The sequence below is a fragment of the Styela clava genome, chromosome 8, assembly GCF_964204865.1.
Source record: "Styela clava chromosome 8, kaStyClav1.hap1.2, whole genome shotgun sequence".
In the NCBI taxonomy this organism is placed as follows: Eukaryota; Metazoa; Chordata; class Ascidiacea; order Stolidobranchia; family Styelidae; genus Styela; species Styela clava.
Window position 1 is genome coordinate 4,685,507 of NC_135257.1, and position 22,603 is coordinate 4,708,109.

Sequence of the window (22,603 nt, forward strand, 5' to 3'; positions counted from 1 at the left end):
AATTATTGCAGTAACTTATTAGTTATCTATTTGCAACAATCGACAATAAGCATACAATCTTTTTGATATTTCAAAATGTCAAACCACATTTTTTTCACACTATTTCATTTGACTTGACGTGAATCTGAAATAAAGGTTTAAATAACTCTTCCTTAGTCAATTGATCAAATAAACACATTTCTTCCTTAGTCAATTGATCAAATAAACACATTTATGAGATAAAAAGATAAATCATGCAACAACTCACAAAAACATAAGTATTATTGGTAAACTTTAGCTAGATAGCTTTATTGAACTTCCAAAAGTTTAAATTTGCCATGACCAATTTTATCTCCTGTAAAACATAAAACCTCAAATCATAATCCAGCAACAGTATGCCGTGAGATTGCTGCATATGTGTGCTATGCGACATAAAATCATAGGATGGTATGTTGAAAACTTCTGATATTCAATATTGATGATTAGTAGTGATTTTGCTGCCCTATCATACTAGTAAAGTAGAGACTCTTGAAAGAATTTCCATCTCTACCCACTAATATATATAAAACAAATTTGAGACCAGAGGGTTGGAGCAAACTTCATATTTATAATATATAAGTTTCGGTATATAACATTGAAATCAAGAAATCATAATCTTTTTAAACGTTGAACTTTATTGGTATCAACTGTTGCATATTCTGTAAAGTTTGAATCCTGTATTGTTACATTGAACATTTTTTTAGGGAGGTGACACTTGAATTCAATAACACATTTATTGCGGCAGAAAATGAAGATACAGATAGTCAAACCTTCTGTATTGGAATTGGTGAATATTTTTCTTAGCACTTTTTATTGTTCGCTGTTTCACGAAGGTAAACAAATATGCGTCGTTGACAGTTTATCCTGAGAGTTGTTCAAACTATTATGGACCCCATGCTATTGAATGCTTAAAAACAATATGGATGTCTGTTAAATGTTTACAAGAAGGAACCAAATATCCAGAGAAAAGGGATGAAATAGACCTTAACAGAATAAACGACTTGAATATAAGGTATTGTAATAATTTTATATATTTAGAGCAGGGTTTCCCAAATTTTTTAGGCCGCGAACCCCTGTTTGTAAATCTTATTTTTGACGGACCCCCATCATATTTCGTATCTATATATGTGCCTAACCAACGAGCAAGAATAACATTTCATTTACAACACAAACAACATTAATGTGATGGATGAGGTTGCTTTTCACAGCACAATTTATCAATTTTCGGAGCAATTTGTTACAAGCAAAATCGTAGGTGCGACTCTACGGTAAGTCTCGACCTGTATTTTGTCATCAATTGGTAAGAGCCGAAAATGCTACCTCACACATGTAGGTCGTTGCAAAAGTCAATAAAATTTTAATTTCCTTTTCTGACAGCAGTAGATATTCGTCCACAATGCTCAAACAAAAAGATGTAATGGCTTTTTTGATTGAAATCAATCACTGAAGATCGATCACCATCTTTTCATATCAAATTGTTGCGAACCCCCTGTTCAGTTAAGCAGACCCCAGTTTGGGAAACCCTGATTTAGAGTACCACGTGTTAAACTCATGATAAATTGTTTTAAGGGATGTAATCATAGAATTCAACAATACATTTGTTGCTGCTGACAATGGAGATCCAGATAATCAAACATTCTGTATGGGAATGGGTAAGAGTTACATTCCATGTAAAACACAATTACGCGTAAAATATATAACCTTGAAGTATGGAAATGCTGGTTTGTCTTGTGAAGCACCAAGTTTGCTAATTTTTATGAAATCTGGAATTAGGTATTGTGTTAATTGTGCTGATGTTAATTCAACTTGATCAAAACAAAGCTATACAGTTTGGGATCACCAGTTTTCACATTAACCAAAATGTTGGAAGCATGTTTTGAATTTGTAAGGTGTATGAATAATACCTACAATGGTTCTGTGTTTATGATGAGGCGTACACCATATCTATGTATCTGGAGCCCTTTTACTTATGTTCCCCTGACATTATTTTTTGTTGTTATCAAGTTTTTCCTGCAAACTGTACAAACTACTATGGGCCTCATCCAATCGATTGTTTAGAAACAATATGGTTGTCTGTTAAATGTTTGGCACAAGGTAGCAAATATCCCGAAAAGCGAGATACAGCAGATTTGAATCGATTAGATACTTTCGATATAAGGTAACACATTTAGAATTATAGCTAGCTAGAATTTGCACCAAGTACTGTATTTCTCTGTGTACATGTGTGTATTATGCATAGGTGTGAAAAAATATTATTAATTTATATTATATGAGTAGTCTTCCATTCACTGAATTGGCAAAGCTTAAGGCTTTATCTTTTACTCATTAGAGGTCGTTTCCCTTTTGATGGGTCGTTGTCAGTCATATATAGGTAATGCTTCATTGCACAAGCCACGTTATAATTGCAACTCAGGTTTTGAAAAGGTTAAAGTCATTGACTTGGGATTCATTATGTCTGTTTTATTGGTATTTTATTTATAACTTACAGAGAAGTTGCCCTGGAATTCAATAATACTTTTCTTTCTGCTGACAATGGTGATCCGGATAATCAAACTTTTTGTCTTGGTATTGGTAAGTGATTGTATTAGAAATGTTTTTGAGGGAACTTGCAATACCCTGTTATATGTTAATATCATTGTTACATATATAAAGTACTCTATTACATTTTATATTTCAAATTTTTTTATTTGCAGTTTACCCTTCCAATTGCTCAAACTACTATGGCCCTCACTCAGTTGAATGTTTAGAATCAATTTGGTTGTCTGCTAAATGCCTTAAAGAAGGAACTATGTATCCAGATAAGAGAGATGAAACTGATTTAAATCGTCTTGATGAACTGAATATAAGGTAGATAAGCAATAGGAATTCTACTATATTTCTCTAATTACACTATGTATATTCAAATCATTTCATACTAAATTGTTAAATTGGCTTAAGCACCTTAGATAATACAGTTTTCTTTATTATCATTAGATAAGTCAATCAGTATTACTTTGAGACGGATGTTCGATTATCTAAATTTTCCCATAGTGAACACCAGTTGAAGTTGTTCTAAACAAATGCTGCAAATGACAATATTTTAAATCTTTTTCTCATAATTCTGTTGTAGAGAAGTTGTCACAGAATTCAATGATACATTTATTGCTGCTGACAATGGGGATTCAGATAATCAGACGTTTTGCTTGGGTTTGGGTGAGTGTTATTTTATGTGATATTTACTGTTTCATTTTTTGTTAAAGATGACCGTCATTTCATATTTTTATGCTATCTAATAATTCCTGGGTATTTAGTTTTTCAAATATTTGATCCATGTTTGTTTTACATATCCATGTGTTTTTTGTGATTCCCAAATCTATCTCATTCACAAAAACTCGCCACTAACTATTAAGGCAAGTTCAGAATATAGTGGATATTGGTGTTTTTATTGATTTGGGACCACTGCCTTAACTTTTTGAATCAAATTATCCCATTTTATAATCAGTATACAATGAAATATTATTGCTTTGCTTATGTACGAAAATTGAAATATTTTTAGTGTTATGCCTGTTATTTTGGATTCACCAATTCAGAAAAGATATCATCTATGTCAAAGTTTTGTGAATCAGATTTTGGATCTTGTGCAAGAATTGTTCAAGTATATTATTATTAATAATTCATGTTTGGTTGTAGTGTTTCCTACGAATTGTACAAATTACTATGGTCCTCATTCAATTGATTGCTTGGAAACATTGTGGTTGTCTGCTAAATGCTTAGTGGAAGGAATCAAATATCCTGAAAAACGAAATACAGAAGAACTGAGTCGTTTGGATACTCTAAATATAAGGTGATAATCATATTATTTTTTTATGAAGTTTGTGTAGACAAAAAATAGAATGGGTTTAAATGTTGTTGTTTTTTAATTTGATTTTGTTCATTAGAGACTTTAAATTTATTTCAATTCTGGAGAAATTAATTCTCTCAATAAAGATCCATAAGTTGTTGTTTATTTTTTACAGAGAAGTAACTTTGGAATTTAACAATACTTTCATTTCTGCTGACAATGGTAATTCCGAAAATCAGTCATTTTGTCTTGGTATTGGTGAGTCATCTTTTTGTTTTTGAATTTTCATAGCTTAAGGTTTTTTACAGCATTCTGTATATCTCTATATAATTTTTCGGGTTATTTCAGTTTATCCCAAGAATTGTACAAACTACTATGGCCCTCATTCAGTTGAATGTTTAGCAACAATGTGGTTGTCTGCTAAATGTTTAGAAGAAGGAACCAAGTATCCAAATAAGAGAGATACTACTGATTTGGCTAGATTGGATGAACTAAATATAAGGTATTTGGTAGTGACAGAAATAATATTATATTATTAGAATTGTGCAACAACTTTTCAAGTAAAGTATTTATTTATAGTTAGCACACAAGATTTTTCTGCTATATTATATTGCCCACAATTTATGTTAATCAAGCATTATCGAAAAAAAAAATATATATATATATATGAATTTTCAATTTGAATCTACGTTTAATTTTCAGAAATTTTATGACACAGAAAATTCTGAATTTTTTTCAATTTTTTTTGCAGAGAAATAATTATGGAATTTAATGAAACGTTTTTTGCTGCTGATAATGGAAAACCAGATAATCAAACATTTTGTCTTGGTTTGGGTAGGTTCTGTTGTATAGAAGACATTGCTTTTTTCAAATCTTGATATTTAACTGTCAGCTGTAAAAAAGTAACAATATTTAGAAAAAGATATCTTTAACTAACATGATGTAATGAATAAATATCAATTAGGTTTCTAGAACAATCAAATCCAATCCTATTTTAGATACAATATGAAATATCCATGATAAACCACCAACAAAAGAGTTTGTCATCGCAACTTCTTTATATTTAAAGAAGGGATTCGAAACTGTAAATCAGGATATTCTGTATTATAAGTTGAGGCATTATGGTACCAGTGGACATGCAAATAAATTCATTTCTAGTTTTTTAAGCGATAGAACATGAGTTCAAACTCTAATTTCTAATTAGTATCTATTAATGAATGATATAGTGTATTGCTCTGCATTATTTTCTAAACTGTTTGCTGATGATCAACAGCGACAAATCAGCTCTTCATTTAAGAGTGAACACAGAAGTCATAAAAATGGGAAATCAGATGGGGGCCAATAAACAATGATAAATCTAAAACTATGTTAATATCACCAAATATAATATAATATTAATATCAAGCATATCTTAAAGTGGTTTGGTAATCCAAATTAAAGATACAGACTTTGAAAATGTCCATTTTAACAAAAATTAAGCATGGTCTACTACTTTTTATTCCAAACACATATTCAATATTGCATAAATGCTTGGGGTCACATCATCAAACTTTATTACATCGCATTCAAAATTATGCGTAACTGCATTCCATGTTGTGTCTCCTGCGAGACATCGATCCCAACTCAGTCCTATTTATTATAGCCTGCAAATGATTAAAATGGCAAATGTTTATGAAATCGAAGTGTTGAGATGGATGCTCACAAAAAAATCCATTCTGCATTTGCCAACTCTCTTAGAAGCCAAGCAATGTACAGCAAGGTCCTTCACTAAAAAATTCTTGTTAGTATGTAAATCGATTTTCCACCAAATCATTCAAAACTTGAACACCTTACCTTAACTTCATATTTGGAAATAGTCATTGTCTCTTGTTGTGTCCTACTTTATATTGTAGTTTTCGGTGTATTTGCTTTAATATCTACAGATTACATACTTCAATCTGCACTAATTTTTGTGTAGTTATATATTAACTTATTTCATCAGAAAAAGATTTATCAAATACCAATAGTCGCGGTAACAGGCTTGCTTAATCATGCTTTACATTGCATTTTTTTTTGCACAATGAAAATGAATAGATGAACATCTGAATTATATTGCAATATGAAACTAGTTTCAAATGTTTTTCTGCCTTTATTTACAGTGTTCCCTGTGAATTGTACAAATTATTATGGCCCACATTCAATTGATTGCTTGAAAACAATGTGGTTGTCTGCCAACTGTTTAGAAGAAGGAACAAAATATCCAGTAAAGCGAAATACAGAAGATTTGAATCGTTTGAATGCTTTGACTATAAGGTGATAAGCAGTAACTATGATATGCTTGCAGAAATTTGGAAGTTGATGTTTTTATGTTCATTATTAAATCAATACTAAATCTGGTGGAATATTTCAATCTTTTGCAGAGAAGTATCCATGGAATTCAATAATACTTTTATTTCTGCTGATGATGGTGATCCGGAAAATCAAACTTTTTGCCTTGGTATTGGTAAGTCACTTGTGTTTTTTACTTTACTTTCAATCGGAAACTTGCTTTCAGATTTGTTCACTATTATTAATCTCTCTTTATTTTGTTTTAGTTTATCCCGCCAATTGTACAAATTACTATGGTCCTCATTCAGTCGAATGTTTGGAAACAATTTGGTTGTCTGCTAAATGTTTGGAAGAAGGCAGCAAATATCCAGAAAAGAGAGATGAAACAGATTTAGATCGTTTAGATGAATTAAATATAAGGTATTGCATGTTGATATCGATCATGACATTTCTGAGCATTGGAGCATCATACAACAAAAAATATCTTAGCAACTAGTTTCCCTTTTCAAAATTGAGCATTTTAAACTATGACTATTCTAATTTCCAAAATTTTCTGATTGAACAAAGATATCTACTCATCTGATATATATATTCAATTTGGGTCTTATTTTAGTGTATTATACTAGTATTACATTTGGCTAACCATAGCGTTTTACAGTTTTAACATTTGTGGGTAGTAACATCATATCTGACTTCTATATATCCTTGAATTTGAAATACATGGCGCAGTTATCCATTTTTTTTTTCTAATTTATATCTCAAGCCCTGAATGTTATTCTTTTTTTTATGCCGCTGGTATTGAAATATTTGGGATGCCTGAATAGTTTTTTTCATCAGTTTGAAAAATAGGCTTGCACGTAATTGACAAAAATCGATCCCGTAATTACGGAAAAATCGATTACGTAATTTCTGTAATTGCGATATTTTTTCACACATTTAAACCTATCATAACAATTACCAACGAATTGGGACAACAAATTTTCCGAATGGGACATCGAAGTTTGGTTTTCATAAAAATTTCGGAATTCTAATTTATCAAACAACGACGAGCGTGTTCTCTCGATTGATTATACTTGCGCTTGCCTTGCGACGAAGACTTGTTATTGCACCGTTTTTTACATTATCCGACTTTACTACCTAGTTAGCATTTTATATTACCGGTAATTATTGATGCCGACTTATTGACGATATTCCGATTACCATGCTTCATTTTACATTGAATCGTTTCGCAGCCTAAACAAACGCGGTTATAACATTATTTGCGATAAATTTAGATCAAATATCAATTATTTGCGCATAATTTAAATACCGTATTTATATGACTTGCCTTCTCCGAAAATACAAAGTTATACCATAAAACAATGTATTTTGTGACATTTATTTTGCACTCACAAAAAAATTAACTTATTTTTCTAACTCAAGTCGACGATCCTATCGGCCAAGATTGACACAAGTTTCGTCGAGTGCTGGTGGTATTCGAGTCGACGATAAATCAAAATAAGTTGCCGCATTTGGTAACGACAGTTAATCATATTTGGCAGAAATATTGCGAGGCATTGTGAAAAACATAACATCCGCCAAGGATTTATACTGGTCCGTGGGAAATCTCGTCGTTTTGTTGTTTCTCTGCCGTCTCAATCGCTTTACCGATGCCGAAAAGATAAAGTTGCGTTAGTTCATTATGCAATTTCTCTTCCTTCGTCATGTTGCTGTTTGATGAGCGCGACATTAATTATCACGGCGACGTATTGGCGCCGAGTATTCAATCGCTCTTTTCGCCTAAAAATCGGCAGTTGTATTGAAGGGTTATGGAGATTTTCCTGTTTATACCCCAAGTCGAAATAAAATAGCCAAAAACAGTATGATATTCCATGGTTCTTATATCAAGTGTTGATATTAACAATGAAGAATGGTTAAGCATTGCTAATCAATTCTTGGTGGGGAATACCCACTATTTGTATACGGCCAACTATAAAAATAGAATAAAATAGAAACGCAACATATATAACATATATAACGGCAAACTGGAACAAGTAAAAAAATGGAGGAATGAGCGATTGGAATGAGCTCTCTCGAAATAAGAATGTGCGATTGTTGATTGCATTTTCCAAAAGACGTATTTCTCTTTCTCTCCATGAAAAAGACATGAAACGGATTTTACCGTCGCTATGGGAGCTCAAAAGGAGAGAAGGGGACCAATAATTACGACTTTACGTAATTCGTAACTTCCCTTCCGTAACTCTAAATAATTCTTTAAATCCGTAAATTACGTGCAAGCCTATTGAAAAACATTAACCTCCAACTGCCAACACTGGTTTACATTTTGGAGGATTTCATTCTTCTCCTATATTCAATAAAAAAAATTAGTGAATGAGAAATTACTGAAATCGTAATTCCATTGTAGGGAAATAATCTTGGAATTCAATAATACATTTATTGCTGCTGACAATGGAGATCCAGACAATCAAACATTTTGCCTTGGATTGGGTTAGTATTAGTTTTTACTATTTTATTACTTTCTGGATTTTATATTTATATATTAGTTCGGGGTCCGCAATTTGAAAGATGTTGCCACTCTGTTTATGACATTATTTCAATGATTAATTGAGAATGTACCCGTCACATTTTATTATTGTGGCCAATAAAAGATATCCTTGAAAATCATTTTTAAAACTGTGTTATAAAAATATGATAATGACTTGCATTCATTAAAATTATTATTTATAAATCTGGTTACAGTGTTTCCTGCGAACTGTACAAATTACTATGGACCTCATTCAATTGATTGTTTGGAAACAATCTGGTTGGCTGCAAAATGTTTAGAAGAAGGAAGCAAATATCCAGTAAAACGAAATACAGATGATTTAATTCGTTTGGATACATTGGATATAAGGTAATATCCATACCTGTATTTTTCAATGGAATAGAAACTACCGGTACTTTGGGAAAACATCATCTATTAAGATGAGATTCTTCAATAAATTTGTTGAATTTTTGTTATTTGTATAGGGATGTAACTGAGGAATTCAATAATACATTCATTTCTGCTGATGATGGTGATCCACAAAATCAAACTTTTTGTCTTGGTATTGGTAAGACATTTTTTAAACAAAAACAAAAGATAAAACTTTATGATTGATTACAGATTATGTTTTGTTTTGCTTCAGTTTATCCTACCAATTGTTCAAATTACTATGGTCCTCACTCGATTGAATGTCTAGAAACGATATGGTTACTAGCTAAATGTTTAGAAGAAGGAAGCAAATATCCAGAAAAGAGAGATGAAATTGATTTGAATCGTGTAGATGAACTAAATATAAGGTATTGAATTACCTGAAATTTTTGGATGTTCATGTACATATGTTTAAAATTACACCAACACTGAATTATTTATCTGAACACTTTATCATTGAATTTTAAAACTTGTCAGTGATTTGTATAAATGAACATTACATTTGTTTGAAATATTGAAAATTATTCGACAGAGAAGTAATTGAAGAATTTAATGAAACATTTATTGCTGCTGACAATGGAGATCCAAATAATCAAACGTTTTGTCTTGGATTGGGTGACTATAATTATATCTTAAATACTTTGGCTTTGAAATAATAGGTTTTGTTCTTCAGCAATGTGTTGCTTTATTATTATGAGACAATAGCAAGGAAGTGAATGTTGTGATGATTGCTAATTTTGTATTCTTCTTATTTTGATCGAGATGTTTCTTACACCTTCAGCATGTGGTATCCAAAATTGATTTCAATCAAAAATGTATATATTAGATCAAAGATAATAAATATTCTCTCACTTATCTGAATATTGTAAAACAAATTGTAGAACAGTGTTACAATTGTTGTACAGCCTGCTATTCAGCATTTTTGATTTTATGTATTAACAAAAAAATTCCTTATTGCTTCGAGTTTCTTGCGTGGATAAAATAACTACACCAAGTTTGTTGTTGCCAATATATATGAGGCAGTTTTGAATGAGTTAGGATTTTAAAGGCTCAGTTATGTTGGATTTTGACAAAGAGAATATGCTATATGGATGTTAAATAAAGTACTTGGTTTCAACTATTTGATGAAAAGCAGCTCAATGAAGTTGTTCTTTCAAATATTCATTCTAAAAATTTAAACCTCATTATTTATTAATAAACTTAAAAGTTTTACTCAAACCAGGTTATCAAACTCTGAATTTGATAATATTGTATTGCTTTGTATATTCTATTCTTGATACTTATATATTGATTGCAGTATTTCCTGCAAATTGTACAAATTACTATGGCCCCCATTCAATTGATTGTTTGGAAACAATCTGGTTGGCTGCAAAATGTTTAGAAGAAGGAAGCAAATATCCAGTAAAACGAAATACAGAAGATCTAAATCGTTTGGATACATTGGATATAAGGTAATATCCATGGCTGTATTTTCCAATGGAATAGAAGCTGCTTTGGGAAACATCATCTATTAATATAAGCATCTTTAATTAAGAGATGAAAAATAATTTTGTTGATGAAATTTTTATTATTTGTACAGGGAAGTCACCAAAGAATTTAATACTTCATTCATTTCTGCTGATGATGGCGATCCAGCAAATCAAACTTTTTGTCTTGGTATCGGTAAGACATTTTTTTTAATATAAACAAAATATTACCGTAAGTTTGATTACAAATATTTTTTACTTTTGCTTTAGTTTATCCTACCAATTGTTCGAATTACTATGGTCCTCACTCAGTTGAATGTTTGGAAACAATATGGTTATTAGCTAAATGTTTAGAAGAAGGAAGCAAGTATCCAGAAAAAAGAGGGGAAACTGATTTGGACCGTTTAGATGAACTAAATATAAGGTAAGGTATTGAATTACATGGATAGTGTGGATGTTTGTGTACAGATATTTAAAAATTACACCAACATTGAATCATATATCTGAACACTTTATCATTGAATTATAAAACTTGTCAGTGATTTGTATAAATCAACATTACATTTGTTTGAAATATTGAAAATTATTTGACAGAGAAGTGATTGAGGAATTCAATGAAACATTTATTGCTGCTGACAATGGAGATCCAGATAATCAAACATTTTGTCTTGGATTGGGTGACTATATATATATCTTAGATACTTTGGCGTGATCTAATAGGTTTTTATACTGAGCACCTTGTTGACAAGACAAGACAATAGTAAGGATGTTAATGTTGTGAGGAATGCTCATTTTTTTTTAAAATGAGATTTTGTCTGTTTAAAACACACTATTTTTACACCTTTTGTTACATGGAATCGAAAATTAATTTCAATCTAAACTGTGTTTATAACATGAAAGATAATTTTTTCCCACTTATCTGAATATGGCAAAACAAATTTTTGTACATTTTTGTTTTATATTTGTTGCTTTTCAGCATTTTTGATTTTATGTATAAACGCATTTTTTCTCATATCTTCGCGCTTCTTGCGTGAATTCAATAAAACTACACCAAGTTTGTTGTCTCAAATATATATGAAGATTATTTAAATGGGTTATGATAAAAGTCTCAATCATTTTGAGTTTTGACAAAAAGAATATAGATTAGGAATGTTGAATGAAGCACTCGGTTACAACAAATTTGCGGAAATGCAGCTCAATGAAGTTGTTTTTGCAAGGATTGAAAAAAATATCATCCTTGTTCAAATATTTCTTTTAAAAGTTTTGCTATATTTATGATTACATGTACAACTTAAAAATTTTACTTTAGAATGCAAAAAGGAATTGAGATTTTTGAGCCAAGTTGTCAAACTTTGACTTTCATAATATTGTACTGCTTTGTATATTCTATTCTTTATAATTATAAATTGATTGCAGTATTTCCTGCAAATTGTACAAATTACTATGGCCCTCATTCAATTGATTGTTTGGAAACAATCTGGTTATCTGCAAAATGTTTAGAGGAAGGAAGCAAATATCCAGTAAAACGAATTACAGCAGATCTAAATCGTTTGGATACATTGGATATAAGGTAATATCCATGACTGTATTTTTAGTGGAATAGAAGCTACTTTGGGAAACACCATCTATTAAGATTAGATTTTTCATTTATCTCATGAAAAATAATTTTGTTGGTGAAATTTTGTTATTTGTATAGGAAAGTTACTGAGGAATTTAATAATACATTCATTTCTGCTGATGATGGTGATCCAGAAAATCAAACTTTTTGCCTTGGTATAGGTAAGACATTTTTTTAATATGAACAAAAAACAAAATATTCAGTTCAATCACGGATATTTTTTTGTTTTGTTTCAGTTTATCCTACCAATTGTTCGAATTACTATGGTCCTCACGCAGTTGAATGTTTGGAAACGATATGGTTATTAGCTAAATGTTTAGAAGAAGGAAGCAAATATCCAGAAAAGATAGGGGAAACTGATTTGGACCGTTTAGATGAACTAAATATAAGGTATTACCGTAAATTACCTGAATAGTGTGTATGTCTGTGTACAGATTTTGAACACTTTATCATTGAATATTAAAACTTGTCAGTGATTTGTACAAATCAACATTACATTTGTTTGAATATTGAAAATTATTTGACAGAGAAGTAATTGAGGAATTCAATGAAACATTTATTGCTGCTGACAATGGAGATCCAGATAATCAAACATTTTGTCTTGGATTGGGTGATTATAATTATATCTTAAATACTTTGGCTTTGAATTAATAGGTTTTGTTTCTCAACAATGTGTTGCTTTATTAATATGAGACAATAGCAAGGAAGTGAATGTTGTGATGATTGCTCAGTTTTTATTCTTCTTTTTTTAAATGAGATGTTTCTTACACCTTCCACATGTCGAATCCAAAATTGATTTCAATCAAAAATGTATATATTGAATCAAAGATATTATTCACTCACTTATCTGAACATTGTAAAACAAATTGTAGAACAGTGTTACAATTGTTGTACAGCCTGCTATTCAGCATATTTGATTTTATGTATTAACAAAAAATTTTCCTATTGCTTCATGTTTCTTGCGTGAATAAAATTAAACTACTCCAAGTTTGTTGTTGCTAATATATATGAAGCAATTTTAAATGAGTTAGGATTTTAAAGCCTCAGTTCAGGGGCGGGCACTTTCTATAATTTTGGGGGTCGAACTTGGATCGCCTACCGAAAAACCCCGCGTCGTGTATCGTCACATAACAATAACCTGTCGATGTTATTCTCTAAGTATTAGAATGTCATTTTGCTACTCATATATCGAGTAGCCTACCTAGGATGCTTCGCTTAGACACGGAACTTGCGCGTCACTGAACCAATTTCTTGAATTCCGCAAGAATTAGCCCACGGCTCTTGCTAACAAACAGAAAATAATAAATTTGAGGAGTCGTATTAGGTTATTGTTTCAATTCCTAGTTCTGCATAAAGCGAGCTAACGCCGTTTCGTAAAATTAGAAATGCAAAACAAGGTAACAAGCTATTGTGCGAATTTTTTTCCTAAATTTTACCAAGGAATTATCATTTGACTAGTAGAATTGCCATTATTGCCGATTCATTAAATCATCATTTGAACTCGAAATAATATTCAAGATTCACGCAATGACTTTGCAGGGTTTTGATTTATAATTTAATACGAAAATAAACAGGCACAAGTTCAGGCGCGCAGCTAGGATTTAAAAAAAAGGCGGGGGGGGGGGCTGGTCAAAGTCGGAACTTCCCATTGCCGTCTGCAACAAGCTCCGCGGCTACGCGCTCGTTAAAAGAGCCGCCTATTTAAGCGTATAATGATTTTTCTGTCGCGTAAAATATTTAATCCATGACAGCCACGAGATTCTGAAATGTCCTGAGATCCTGAAATGTGCGACTTCTTACGCCAAAATAAAAATATTACAAATATTACTAAACTAGTACCACGGCGATATGTGGACATAAAAATATGAGATAAGCTGCCTGATGTATTTAATTCTGATACGTATTTTTGCAATCTTCCGAACTCGTTATCGCCGTTACAAAAATCTCGATATCTGATATAAAATCCCATATAGTACAATTTTACTTCATACAATGAAAATAATTATAAAGTATACTAGTAAATCAAAAATACAAATTCTCCGCCTCGAAATCGCGATTATGCCACTTGTCAAAAGTGCGGACTTTTTCAACGAAAAATGATTTTTAACTTATGCAAAGTAATCAATCAAAGACCGATACGGGCATATTCAAAATGTCTTGATTTATTAATTTAATTGTCTTCAATTTTAACTGCGGTTGAGTCGACAAAACAAGAGCCACTCTAAAACACCACGGCAATCTGCGGACATAAAAATGTGTGGTAAACTGCCCGTTTACATATTGTTTTGATCCGTATTTTTGCTATTTTGCGAATTCGATGAATTTGAGATGTAACACTGGCTCCGCTCAATCGCAATGTTGTCACTCCGATTATTTTTAAAGATAAAACCTTTCGAAAAATCCGTAAATTTTCTGTCAATTCTCACGTAGTAAAAGTTATTTCAGTACATAAAAAATACATAAATAAATACAAAAATTGATCGAATATACTTTAATTATCTTATATATCATCACAAACCGGGAAAAAGTCGCGTCCTCAGCTTTGTTTAATGTTAACACGAAAATTTTCGACGTCAATTTAAAAGTAATGGATAAAAAGGCAAATCCCGCTCACAATTGACCGTGTTTCGATTTTAGTGACGAAACGAAGGTCAATCAAAGATAATTTGTGCCGCAGGCACACGAAATTTTGCGATTTTCGATGCCTAGAAAAGCGTTTTTAGACTGTCGCGGGCCTCAACAAAACTTATATTGTTTACAGTTTTATTTTAGTATTTTATATTGTCGCTTTTCAACTTATCGATACTTATTGGAATTCTCGCCGGGTTCATAAGTCCGTGTTTGTACAAAAATAAAATAATTATCATAGTCATCGTGTCACAAATTTGGGGAAAATTTGTGATTTAGAGAGGATAAACGCCAACGTAAAGGCATTTACGACCTAAACAATAGGTCACAATGATGAAAACAATCGGCGATTTTAGCAAAGGGCAATTGCACGTCTTATTGGCGACTTTTTCAGTTTTCAAAAAACTTCGGAAGGGGTGGGGGGGTATCTTTTTTAGATAGTTTCTGTGGTCTGAAAAGTCGAATAGGCGTTTCGACCTAGTAAATGCTTTGATGCACGAAATCCATAACGTGAAAAGATACGTCCAGCGGTGAAAATTGTTTATAACAACTTTAGATCTAGTTAATTTTTTAGCGATAATAATTAGTTGTTGTAATGAAATACAGTTTGCCTCTTTCACTTCTCTCGCAAGTGCCAACAATAACACTATTGAAAGATTTTGACAATGAGAAAACCATATTAAATTGTACAAAAATGAATTTGTTGTGCAAAACCGTGGCGCGTGATCGGCGGTGCGTTTGAAGACGGAGTATTACCCGTGCGGGCGCGCATGTTTCACAAAAATGTGAGGTGCTCCGAAGGCGCTCTGGTCCACATTATTGTAAGAAAACAGTTATAATATCGGTAACTGTTAACCGTTTAATTGCGCTTGACTATCGCACTTTTCGGAAATGATAATTTTGTAAGGCGGAAACAACATGTATCAAAATTTTTTGCGAAATTATTGGGGGGGGGTAGGGGGGCGACCGCCCCCCTTCGCCCCCCCGGGTGTCCGCCCCTGCCTCAGTTATGTTGGGTTTTGACAAAAAGAATATGCTAAATGGATGTTAAATAAAGTACTTGATTTCAACTATTTGATGAAATGCAGCTCAATGAAGTTGTTTTTTCAAATATTTATTTCAAAAATTTAAACCTTATTATTAATTATTTATATAACTTAAAATTTTTTACTCAAACCAGGTTTTCGAACCCTGAATTTGATAATATTGTACTGCTTTGTATATTCTATTCTTGATACTTATGAATTGATTGCAGTATTTCCTGCAAATTGTACAAATTACTATGGCCCTCATTCAATTGATTGTTTGGAAACAATCTGGTTGGCTGCAAAATGTTTGGAAGAAGGAAGCAAATATCCAGTAAAACGAAATACAGATGATCTAAATCGTTTGGACACATTGGATATAAGGTAATAAATATCCATGACTGTGTTTTTCAGTGAAATAGAAGCTACTATGGAAAACATCATCTATTAAGATTAGATTATTTAATTATGTGATAAAAAATAATTTTGTTGATAAACTGTTTAATATTTGTACAGGGAAGTTACTGAGGAATTTAATAATACATTCATTTCTGCTGATGATGGTGATCCAGAAAATCAAACTTTTTGTCTTGGTATTGGTAAGTCATGTTTTTTCAATAAAAATAAAAAGCAAAAAATCACGTTTCATTACGAATATTTTTTTGTTTTGTTTCAGCTTATCCTGCCAATTGTACGAATTACTATGGTCCTCACTCAGTTGAATGTCTTGGAACAATATGGTTATCAGCTAAATGTTTAGAAGAAGGAAGCAAATATCCAGAAAAAAGAGATGAAACTGACTTGAATCGTTTAGATGAACTTAATATAAGGTATTTAATAATTGTTTGTTTATTACCTGGATATTTTGAATATTTGTGTACAAATTTTAGAATTGTCATCAACACTAAATCATCTTACTGAACACCTTAACATTGATATTTTAAAATTTGTTATTGGTTGGTATTAGTCAACATTGCATTTATTTTAAAATTTAGTATTTTTTTCGACAGGGAGTTAATAGAGGAATTCAATGGAACATTTATTGCTGCTGATAATGGAGATCCAGATAATCAAACATTCTGTCTTGGGATGGGTGACTATTATTATGTATTCAACTCAAAAGTTAATTCCAGAATGGAGAGAGAGATTGATTGAAAATTTTTGAACAATATTTGTTGTAGCTTGTATTTTGTAATATATAACTATAGTTATAACTTGATTTTAGTATTTCCTGCAAATTGTACAAATTACTATGGCCCTCATTCAATTGATTGTTTGGAAACAATCTGGTTGGCTGCAAAATGTTTGGAAGAAGGAAGCAAATATCCACTGAAACGAAATACAGAAGATCTAAGTCGTTTAAATACTCAGGATATAAGGTGATATAATGTCTGTATCTTTTGACAAGATCTATGCTTGTAAGATCATTTGAAATAAGTATCTATTGTAAACAGATATTTTCAAAATTTTACTGTATTTCCTAGTTAACAAGTCTACTTGGCCAATAAGACTAGGCTTTTTTCAGCACTGAAATCTGGTTTTTCCATATCACTCCCAAATAAGTCAAGGCAGAAAAATTGTGTTACTTTGTTACTCTGTTTGTCAGTTAAGCATTGACTCGCAATCATAATATGATATGGCAAAGTTAGTTAGGGCCATATCATGTTTACATCAATAGAACCATAGCCCTGGAATTTAATATTCCGCCTAACAAAAGCTGTAATAGCACAAAAATGTGGCAGAAATCATTATGAACAAACTAAGTAAGTGGAGCGTTTCAATATTCAGTTAATATAGTATGATATGCACTTGTACCATACACCCATGGGGTAGCTAACAGCTCTGTTGTCTAGTATGGTGTCGTTTTTTGGTAAATCAGCAAAACAGAAGGTCATAAATCACTTTATCTTATAGTTGCCGGAGGGTTTCATCACACTATTCATGTTATGATTGCCATAAAGAAGACAGACACTGTCGAATATTATTAGCCCCGATTATCAGACTGGTTGGCGCTCAATACATTATAAAGTATATCAACTCCGAAATAATTGCTTTACGAGAGTTATGCAAAATAAATAACCATACCCCCAACAAAAAAAAGGTTTTATCGAATGAGATGAGAAAATCGGATAAGTAAATTGGGTCCACAAAATTGTCTTATTTGTTGGAAAATACAATATTTATTTGTGCAATACTTCTTGTTTTTTGCTAAAACGATTCAACTTGTCATAGGGAGATTACTATGGAATTCAACAATACTTTTATTTCTGCTGATGATGGTGATCCAGAAAATCAAACTTTTTGCCTCGGTATCGGTATGTCGAAGATTCCATTTTCTCTAAAAGTTAACCTACAGTGTTCTACCAGCTAGTATTTACTTCCAGTTTTCTATTGTTTTCTTCCAGTTTATCCTGCTAATTGCTCAAATTACTATGGACCTCACTCTATTGATTGTCTGGATACAATCTGGATATCTGTTAAATGTTTAGAAGAAGGAAGCAAATATCCAGAAAAGAGAGATGAAACTGATTTGAATCGTTTAGATGAACTAAATATAAGGTAGATCGTATGCTATATTCAGTTGATCAAACACTTAAAGGATTTTAGTGTTTGTTTATAGCAGGGGTCGACAACCCCTGGCACGCATGCCAAACGCAAGCGCGGTATAATGGTGTGAGAGAGAAACCTTGGAAACGTGGACCTTTCCTTCTCAAATAAAAAAAAAATTTTAAAGGGCGTATTGGAACTCTGTGTTCGTTTTTTCATTTTTATTTGTTAATTAATTTCATTTTCATTTAATCGAACCTGCTAGTTAGACTTGCTTGTTAAATTCATATATACCTCAAAAATGTCAGTAGTATGCTCTCACAATTTAGTCAATTATGTGTCAAAAACAATTCCCACGCCTGCCCATATTCATGAAATTTTGTTCAAGAATTCAGTTTGGAGTTATAGAGTTATAGAATGTATAATCAAAGAATTCAATATGTTCTACAGGGAAGTAACCAAAGAATTCAATGAAACATTTATTGCTGCTGACAATGGAGATGCAGATAATCAAACCTTCTGCCTTGGTTTGGGTAAGTAATATTTTTTCAATAAAATTTTTTGTCCATATTAACTAGTAGTAATTAGTTATGTAGACTGTTTCTAATATTGTAGGAACATTATGAGAATAGTTGCATAGTGTTTGTAACACTTCATCGCTTATTCAAATTTTAACTTTACCCATTTTTTTGTAATTGATAAGTAGAATGTCATTGAGTGTTAGAATTTTCATGATTATGGTTGAGTTAGGATAATGAGCTATGTAAACTAATAAAGTCAATAAATTCTCAAAATATCCAGAACTAAATCTACAGGAATATGGGTTACCTGTTTTCTATTCATTTGTATTATTTGTTTCAGTATTTCCAACTAATTGTACAAACTACTATGGTCCTCACTCCATTGATTGCCTGGGAACAATCTGGTTGGCTGCAAAATGTTTAGAAGAAGGTAGCAAGTATCCAGTGAAGCGAAATACTGAAGATCTGAATCGATTGGATACCCTAAATATAAGGTTTTATTGAATAGCGTACACATTGTACAGACATGAACTCACAGAAACATTTTTACTGTCATTGGTTCCTGTTCTTTTGCCACGTGCAAATTAATTTATCTTGTTAAACTGTTACAACGTTTTACAGGGAAGTTACAACAGAATTCAACAATACTTTTATTTCTGCCGATGATGGTGATCCAGAAAATCAAAATTTTTGCTTTGGAATTGGTATGTTCCTATTTTATTTGTTCTATTAAGATCAGAATTTTTAATGCCTTTTTTTTCAGTGTATCCTACTAATTGTTCAAACTACTATGGCCCTCACTCTGTTGAATGCCTTGTAACGATATGGTTGTCTGCAAAATGTTTAGAAGAAGGAACTAAATATCCAGATAAGAGAGATGAAACTGAACTAGATAGACTGGACGAATTGAATATAAGGTATTGAATTAGATATCATAAAAATCTGTATCATATTCATATTCCTGTATCAAACTTGCCTTAAATTTATCAACTCCAATAATTTTTAAAACCTATCTATGAACAAAGAATGATTTTTCAAAATATGTAGCATACTTGTAAAGGGATTGTCCAATTTTAGGTAGAACTACTTCTTAGGTAGAACTTTTCTGGATTGCGTAATTTTAATCATATTTCGTTGATTTAAGATTTTGTAAAGCTTTTTCATTCAATATTCTATTTAATTTTTTTCCAAATATATGAGCATTATAGTCTGCTTTTCCATATTTCTCAGACAGCAACAATATAAACCATATCTGAAAGTACCAAGGCTGACATATCAACATTTTGTGAAATTTTTTCATGCTTATTATCATAATATATAGGCCGGGAATGTAGCTTGTAGAAATATGTTTTTTATTAGTAATTCTGTCATGTTCAGCTTCGACTTTCATTGAGAACAGTATTTCATCCCTCCAGGGATTTGAAGAATTATCTTGATGAATGGTTACACAAGTGGTTAACAGGCTGTGTGTGTTTTCTAAAAAAAATTATTTTCTCTCAATAGGAATTATCTTTGATAGCAAAGTTTTTTTTAGAGAGGTGATTTTGGAATTCAATGAAACATTCTTAGCTGCTGATCATGGAGATCCTGACAACCAGACCTTTTGTCTAGGCTTGGGTCAGTATCAGAAGTTGCACTTCCATGAATTTATTCAAACACAATTACGGATTTTTCCATCTTGTCTTCAGTGTATTCAGATAGGCTGTGAAGAAACTTTCCCTATTCTTGGAAACAAAACATTTTGGTGGTTCATGAAACAAGTTTTATGAAATCTGAAAAAAAAAATTGATTTTATTCACTCCACAATTACATTTAAGGTGGATTCTGTTTCGCTGTGAGGATCCACAAATAATATAAAAAAAAATTCAAAGTTATAAATCATATATTGCAAAAGTAAAGAGGTAAAACAAAATAAGTTGTGCTTATTACTTCGACAACTAAACCTTCAGAAGATCAAATAGGCTTTGATCATTTGTTTTACCCTTATTCACAATTTTATAACAGTGTTTCCTGCCAATTGTTCAAACTACTATGGTCCTCATTCAATTTTTTGCTTGGAAACAATATGGTTGTCTGCTAAATGCTTAGAAGAAGGAAGCAAATATCCTAAAAAACGAAATACAGAAGATCTGAATCATTTGGATACATTGGATATAAGGTGAGACTAATTTATATGTATTAGTATTTACAGTGCACCAAGGTCATTTCATGCATATCAAGTTAATGATATCAGTGCAAAAGGAATCACCTATTCAAAATGATTGAACAATTAATGCTGAAAAGAATATAAGTATAAATATCATAAATCCATGGAATATTACATCATTTTTGAATTTAGTGGATTTAACTGCTTGAAGATTTTTAATATATTGCCATGGATTTAATTGTTCATTTTTTATCTTTATCACAGACAAGTCACTCTAGAATTCAATCATACTTTTATTTCTGCTGACAATGGTGATGCAGATAACCAGACCTTCTGTCTTGGTATAGGTTAGTAGTGAATTATTAAAATTCTCTTTTCGGAAATACGGCAATAAGAGTTGCCAAGTTTTTTGTAATGAAACTGTTGATAAATTCTGTCTTTTTTAGTTTATCCTGCGAACTGTACAAATTACTACGGCCCTCACTCTGTTGAATGTCTGAAAACAATGTGGTTAACTGCCAAGTGTTTGGAAGAAGGCAGCAAATATCCAGAAAAGATAGATGACACTGATTTGGATCGTTTAGATCAACTAAATATAAGGTAATTTAATTGCTTTTGGGAACTATGGCAATGTAATTTTAAATCCTGGAGATTAGATTTAAACTCCTTAGCTCACAATATTTTTTCAGGGAAGTAGTTGAAGAATTTAATGAAACTTTTATTGCTGCTGACAACGGAGACCCAGACAATCAGACATTCTGTCTTGGCTTGGGTGGGTGTTAATATGGTTAAAGTTGTTAAAATTTCTAGGTGACAATTATGGTTTTCAGGCCTTATTAATTATATTAGTCTTGCAAACATGGAATTTGTAATACATAGATATATATAACTACCCTAAATCTTGTATATTTTTTAATCTTGGAAAAAAATCTCCAAAATTTTATGGGGTTCCAATAAAATTTATATATTTCAACGTGCAAGAATTATTTGCCATTCGTAAAAAAACAAACAAAAGTTTTTTTTACTCAGCTTTATGATGTGATTGGTGCCTTTACATATTGTTTGATTTTTTTGATTTCTTATTATTTAGGCCTTTAATCCCAACTTTGCAATATTGTATTAAAGTACTCCATGTATTGTTGCAGTGTTCCCTGCTAATTGTACAAACTACTATGGTCCTCATTCAATTGATTGCTTAGAAACAATATGGTTGTCTGCTAAGTGTTTAGAAGAAGGAAGCAAATATCCAGAAAAGAGAGATGAAACTGATTTGGATCGTTTGGATACTTTAGATATAAGGTAATAATATTTATGTGTATATGTGTTGCCACAATATACAGTAAGTTCATGAACTGTCAGCCACATTTAGACCATTTCAATACTTTTATTGCTATTACCGTAACTGTCAGGCATTAATGTTTTTTTGTCAAACAGGGAAATAAACAGGGAATTTAACAACACTTTTATTTCTGCTGACAATGGAGATGAAGATAATCAGACATTCTGTCTTGGTATTGGTAAGTTATAATAAATTTTTTTTCCAAACTTTAAAAA

General features: G+C 31.5%; 1 protein-coding gene across 1 annotated transcript; it reads left to right on the forward strand.

Moving 5' to 3' along the window:
- Positions 1–726: 726 nt before the first annotated feature.
- LOC144425697 (uncharacterized) lies at positions 727–22,577 on the forward strand. The gene is made up of 45 exons (XM_078115215.1): positions 727–805; positions 877–1,030; positions 1,588–1,670; positions 2,023–2,176; positions 2,507–2,589; positions 2,712–2,865; positions 3,128–3,210; positions 3,688–3,841; positions 4,014–4,096; positions 4,187–4,340; positions 4,590–4,672; positions 5,977–6,130; positions 6,238–6,320; positions 6,412–6,565; positions 8,550–8,632; positions 8,885–9,038; positions 9,155–9,237; positions 9,313–9,466; positions 9,631–9,713; positions 10,396–10,549; positions 10,678–10,760; positions 10,835–10,988; positions 11,159–11,241; positions 11,981–12,134; positions 12,261–12,343; positions 12,419–12,572; positions 12,710–12,792; positions 16,066–16,219; positions 16,352–16,434; positions 16,512–16,665; positions 16,846–16,928; positions 17,061–17,214; positions 18,068–18,150; positions 18,241–18,394; positions 18,833–18,915; positions 19,244–19,397; positions 19,525–19,607; positions 19,667–19,820; positions 20,438–20,520; positions 20,908–21,061; positions 21,314–21,396; positions 21,496–21,649; positions 21,739–21,821; positions 22,195–22,348; positions 22,484–22,577. The coding sequence occupies exons 2-45, from the start codon at positions 942–944 to the stop codon at positions 22,575–22,577; spliced, it is 5,160 nt and encodes a 1,719-aa protein (XP_077971341.1). The 5' UTR covers positions 727–805; positions 877–941.
- Positions 22,578–22,603: the final 26 nt, after the last annotated feature.

Bases quoted from the DNA above. Each gene is read 5' to 3' on its own strand.
- LOC144425697 (XM_078115215.1), top strand. From the start codon at position 942: ATGTCTGTTAAATGTTTACAAGAAGGAACCAAATATCCAGAGAAAAGG. The intron at 10,550-10,677 runs GTAATATCCATG...TTATTTGTACAG, and splicing joins TTGGATACATTGGATATAAG to GGAAGTCACCAAAGAATTTA. The intron at 12,793-16,065 runs GTGATTATAATT...AATTGATTGCAG, and splicing joins AACATTTTGTCTTGGATTGG to TATTTCCTGCAAATTGTACA.